The sequence below is a fragment of the Zingiber officinale genome, chromosome 3A, assembly GCF_018446385.1.
Source record: "Zingiber officinale cultivar Zhangliang chromosome 3A, Zo_v1.1, whole genome shotgun sequence".
NCBI classification, from domain to species: Eukaryota; Viridiplantae; Streptophyta; class Magnoliopsida; order Zingiberales; family Zingiberaceae; genus Zingiber; species Zingiber officinale.
The window spans coordinates 24,540,704-24,545,563 of NC_055990.1; the positions used below are offsets into that span (position 1 = coordinate 24,540,704).

At 40.9% G+C, this 4,860-nt stretch overlaps 1 protein-coding gene across 1 annotated transcript; it reads left to right on the forward strand.

Moving 5' to 3' along the window:
• Positions 1 to 3,094: 3,094 nt before the first annotated feature.
• LOC122053615 (transcription repressor OFP13-like) lies at positions 3,095 to 4,049 on the forward strand. The gene has a single exon (XM_042615631.1). It carries the CDS (start codon positions 3,195 to 3,197, stop codon positions 3,816 to 3,818), a length of 624 nt encoding a protein of 207 aa, XP_042471565.1. The 5' UTR covers positions 3,095 to 3,194; the 3' UTR covers positions 3,819 to 4,049.
• Positions 4,050 to 4,860: the final 811 nt, after the last annotated feature.

Here is a 4,860-nt window from a genome sequence, read left to right on the forward strand (position 1 = left end):
ATTCAAAATGAACAAAGAACACAATTTCTTGACCTTAACATGCTATGCTCATGAAAAGGAAAGGGCAAATTGCTGTACAGCCCAAATACTAAGTCTAGGGTTCATGCTAGGCCTCGGAAGCAAGGAAAAATCAAAACGGAAAACTCGAAACAACTCCTACCGCAGGTGAGTAGTACTTACTGACGGTTCTTGGACTTACAACCGAGAAGAGGAAGGGGATTCTAGGGTTCGGGTAGCTCCAAATCTCGGCCTCTTCTCTTGCCCGAGTGTTTGCCTTGCCGAGAGAAGCTTGGTTTGTGAAGAACCCTTGAAGAAGAACGCTCGCCAGCCGCCGGAAAGCAACCCTAATTTCGGCTTCGTCTTCGCCCAAGCAACGCCGACGCTGCCGCACGCGAGAACGAGAGGAGAGGGAAGTGTTTCGGCTCGGGAGAAAAGGAATTAGGTCTTTTTAAAACTAGGGTTTCCTATTCCTAACCATAGCTTAAATATTTGTCGCTGCATATCTTATTAACACCGACCGCTGGCGCAGTTGGTCCGTTGGATTTCGCTCGAAGCCACAGGTCTGTGCTTCGATTCTCTACCGCGCCCCTTTTTCTCCCACTTATTTTAAATGTTCCAACTATAGCTTAAATATCTATCTCTACTTATTTGGTTAACAAAACCCGCGTAGCTCAGCTGGTTGGCTGCGTCCGGTTAGGTCGGGTTCGACCCGAGGTCATGGGTTTGAGCCTTACCTTCAACGATTTTTGTCAAAATTTCTTTCTTTTTGTAAACATACTAAACGCCCTCCAAAAATTACGTAAAAATACTCTAAAAATCTCTAGAATATTTTAAAAGTATTTTCAAATATTTTTATAGACATTTGGAACTCGAAATAAGGAAAATTGGGTCGTTACAAGTTATAACATATTCATAGAAGAAATAATCCTATCAAGCATTTGATCTCAAATAAAGTTATCCCTATCGATTATGTCAAATTAAAAGATACTTTGGCAAATCCGTTGACAAAAAGTTTGAGCGAAGATCAAGTATATTGCACATCAAGAGGAATAGAAATAAAAATCTACAAATAAAAACATTCACAGTTGTAAATCAACCTTGTTGATTGGAGATCCCAAAGTCTTGGTTCAATGGGATAAAAAAATTATAAAAGTTCATGCAAGCACTTGAACTATTTCCCTCTCATTTTTAAGATGGAAAAATGCCACCTACTACATGTAGTGAGGTTAAGTCATAAACTTTTAATGACTCCTATAATTTTAAAAGTGGATTATGACATATGATACTCTTGATAGGAGATCACTTATATAAGTGTGAAGGTGAACCGCTTCAATAAAACACTTACGAATCCAAGATATTATTATCCATAACCAAAACAAACACAACAATGATAACTATAAAGATGTGAGAAAGATTATTCTATAGGTACCATTATCTTGGTTTACATGAATGATTAAGTAGTTCAAGATATTATGTTCATTAAACAGTCTAGTAAATTCAGGATTATATTACTAAAGATTCAAAAGCATAAATTATCTCTTCTGATGCAATAATCTTTCAATTGAGTGAAGTCTCTTTAGTTGCAGCAAAAAATGATAATCCTTACCTTGGAAGTCCCTTCAGGACAATCTCATATGATCTAGAAGAGAGGTAAATTACAGAGGGTTTTGCTTAACATAGTGGCCCTTTGCATGAGATCAAGTGATCCGCGATGCATTTCACTCTCTGGGAATCAACCTCATGACCTATTACAACAACACCTCATGCAAGTGTTAACTGTGCCAGCCCATGGAGGATTATGGCTCTCACACTGAGGGTTTTTACAAAATTATGTTATGTAATCTGGAAGGAAGGTAAATTATGAGGGACTTTCGTCCTATATAGTAACCCTTTGCATGGGAGGTCGGGTGAATTGAAGTCCTTTTAATACAAGTATTAGAGCTGTCAGACGAGCCAACCCGTGGCGGGGCGGGGCGGGCCTAGGCGAGTCGGCCTACGGTGGACTTGGGTTGATAAAATTCCAATCCAACCCACTTAAATTGTTTGGCGGGACGGGCCAACTCGATGGGCCCAACCCAAATTAACGGCTCTAACAAGTATACATGAATGAATGTATTAATTTTCATTCAAGTAAAAGATTATTGAAAATTTATTTTTGAATCAATAAATTTCGAAAAATAATTTTAGTTGGCGTCATCTAATGAAAATAAAATTTTGATCGGAAAATTAAAATTTACATTTCCAGTAGATAATTTTAAAATATTTAATTTCTCTAAATCAATTTCAACGAATGAGAAATTAATTATTCAAGTGAACCCCAAATAAAATTCGTTATCAAATGAGACATAAAATTATCTCAAAGGATATTAAACCTTTTTTACATTTTATTTTACGCGATTGGGATTTGGTTGGCTAAACTCAACCATGCTAAGATCCAGCAAGGACACAGTGTGTATCACAGATCAAATACGCGCACATACATTGAGTGCTTTAGGACGCATTTTACACTTGTGATTTATAATGTTGTTATGATGTGCTAGAAATCATGAATGATAATTGTCATATTTTGTAAGCACTGTGAGATAAATTTGTAGTGTCCAAATTCTGATCTCGACTTTGCCGAATATCATCATTCTACCTACGGTCAAATTGTACCACCATGATCTGCTCTAACAATCCCAGATCACTGAAAGCTAATCTTTTTAATAGATATACAACAACTATTATTAGAATCGAATACCATCTCTCCTCTCAGCTGAACCCTAGATCAATTTTCCATGAGCACATGAAAAACTCCTCCCATTTTTTAATTATTTAATTATGTTATTTATCTCTTTTTATACAATTTAAGGACGAACTCAGACGAGTGAACGTGCCCACGTGACACGCTGCCATGAATCCCATTCCATGCCGCGTATTTAATGCCCTCATGACTAGCCAGCCAATCAGACCTAACAATTCGATTCAATAAAAAAAAAATTCAACCGACGCCATGACAGACCGGTCGGTTCTTGGTTTACCGGTCCGTTTTGATTTGATTTGATTTTTGAAGGCATAATTAAAGCACCGCAAACCAGAAGAAGCTCCCCTGCCCTCTCACGTACTGTTATCGGCCGCCATTAATGCAGGCCTCGACCTCGCCTTCTTGTTAGTAGTTACGCGGATTTTCCGCTTCTTCTCATCCTTCAGAATTCATGGGCAAGAGGCTGAGCCTCGGCTCGCTCTTGCTCAAGCTCCGGCACGCGCCGTCGCCGTGGCCCTCCTGCAAGCAGCCCAAGACCGAGTCCTTCCGCGACGCCGCCGTCTACGGCACCGTCAACTCAGTCTACTTCGACTCTGCCGAGTCCTGCTTCACGCATTCATCCACGTCGGAGGCGCCGGAGAGCTTCTCGACGCTGTCGGAGGAGCTGGCGGTCGTGCCTCTGCGTCCGGCCGACCGGATCTCTTTCCGGCGGTCCGGAGATACCAGCTCGATCCTGGAGGACTCGAAGCCGAGCAGCGGCGGTGTTGACGACGACGAAGATACGGCGCCGCCGTTTGAGGGCGGCATTTCGCTGGCCGTAGACTCCGAGGACCCTTACTGCGACTTCCGGCGATCCATGGAAGAGATGGTGGCGGCGCACGGTCTCAGCGACTGGAGGCGCCTCGAAGCGTTGCTGATTTGGTACTTGAGGGTCAACCGGAAGAAGACGCATGGGTTCATCTTTGGGGCCTTTGCCGACTTGCTTGTTGCCCTCGCTGCTTCCCCTGCTTCCTCTTCCTCCAATTCATTTGGGGCCGTGGAAATCAAGGAGCATGAATCAAGTGAAACCACTTAAATTCTTCTTTAATATCAATATTGAAGAGATTGGGATCCTTTCCCCTATATGATTCCTAACTCGTTGTCTCTGATCATCTGTCTTTCCTCTCCTGCTGGCCTGTTTTATTTTCTGAGTTCCCAGATCCTGTGGAGTTGATCATTTTAAAGTATTTCCAGTGTACAGTATTCGGGGTTCAGGGAACTCTCAAATTGTAAGTTTTTCTGATCAAATATATATGAACTATATCCATTTTGGGATCCGTTAATTTAATCTAATCATTGTGGCAAAAGGTGAATACGTTCGTCCTCAGTGCCCCCGTCAATCCGTCTCAGGGTCAACATTGAGGTGGTAAAACATGAACGACTACTAATCTTTGGAATAGCGATCCACAAGGCTTGTGAAAAATGATTGATGTTCGTATGTATTTCTTTAAATAATTCTATGAAAGAAATGCGAGTGGTTTATAAATAATCTGGATACAACAGCTGCCGGCAACTCATACTGTTGGGGCTCATGATTTCCAAATCTGAACTCCTTCAGTATGACCCGTAAATATGAAGTTTTGATGTTGTTGGAAAAGGAAACAAATCCTATTAATGAGTTGTAGAGTTGCACAGTTGGTTGCCATCAAGTTGCTGATTCCATGCAACGTTTTCATACAACTCGATGATGACCTTCTTCTGCAGAACTGAATCAAAAGGGTTCATTTGAGATCACTGGAAAAGCTGTCTGACAACTGGGTGCGGCTAATAAATTAGAGTTTCTGAATATTTGTTTTTCATGTGAAATGGTTGGGCGCCACTCAGAAACTGTTTAAGACCGTAATTTAGTTTAGTTTCGTTAGTACAGTAGCAGCTGTCTACTGGAAGGAGTCAGGGAAAGTAATTAATTCTGAACTTGCTGGCTGCAGAAGAAAGAACTGAGTTATTAAAGCTGTGCAGAGCATATTCAATTCAAACTAAATATCATAAGAACTAGATGAACTCACACCTGCATGTTGGATTTAATTGACAACTAAGCTGATCATATCGCTTCCATAAATATCAGAATATATATATAT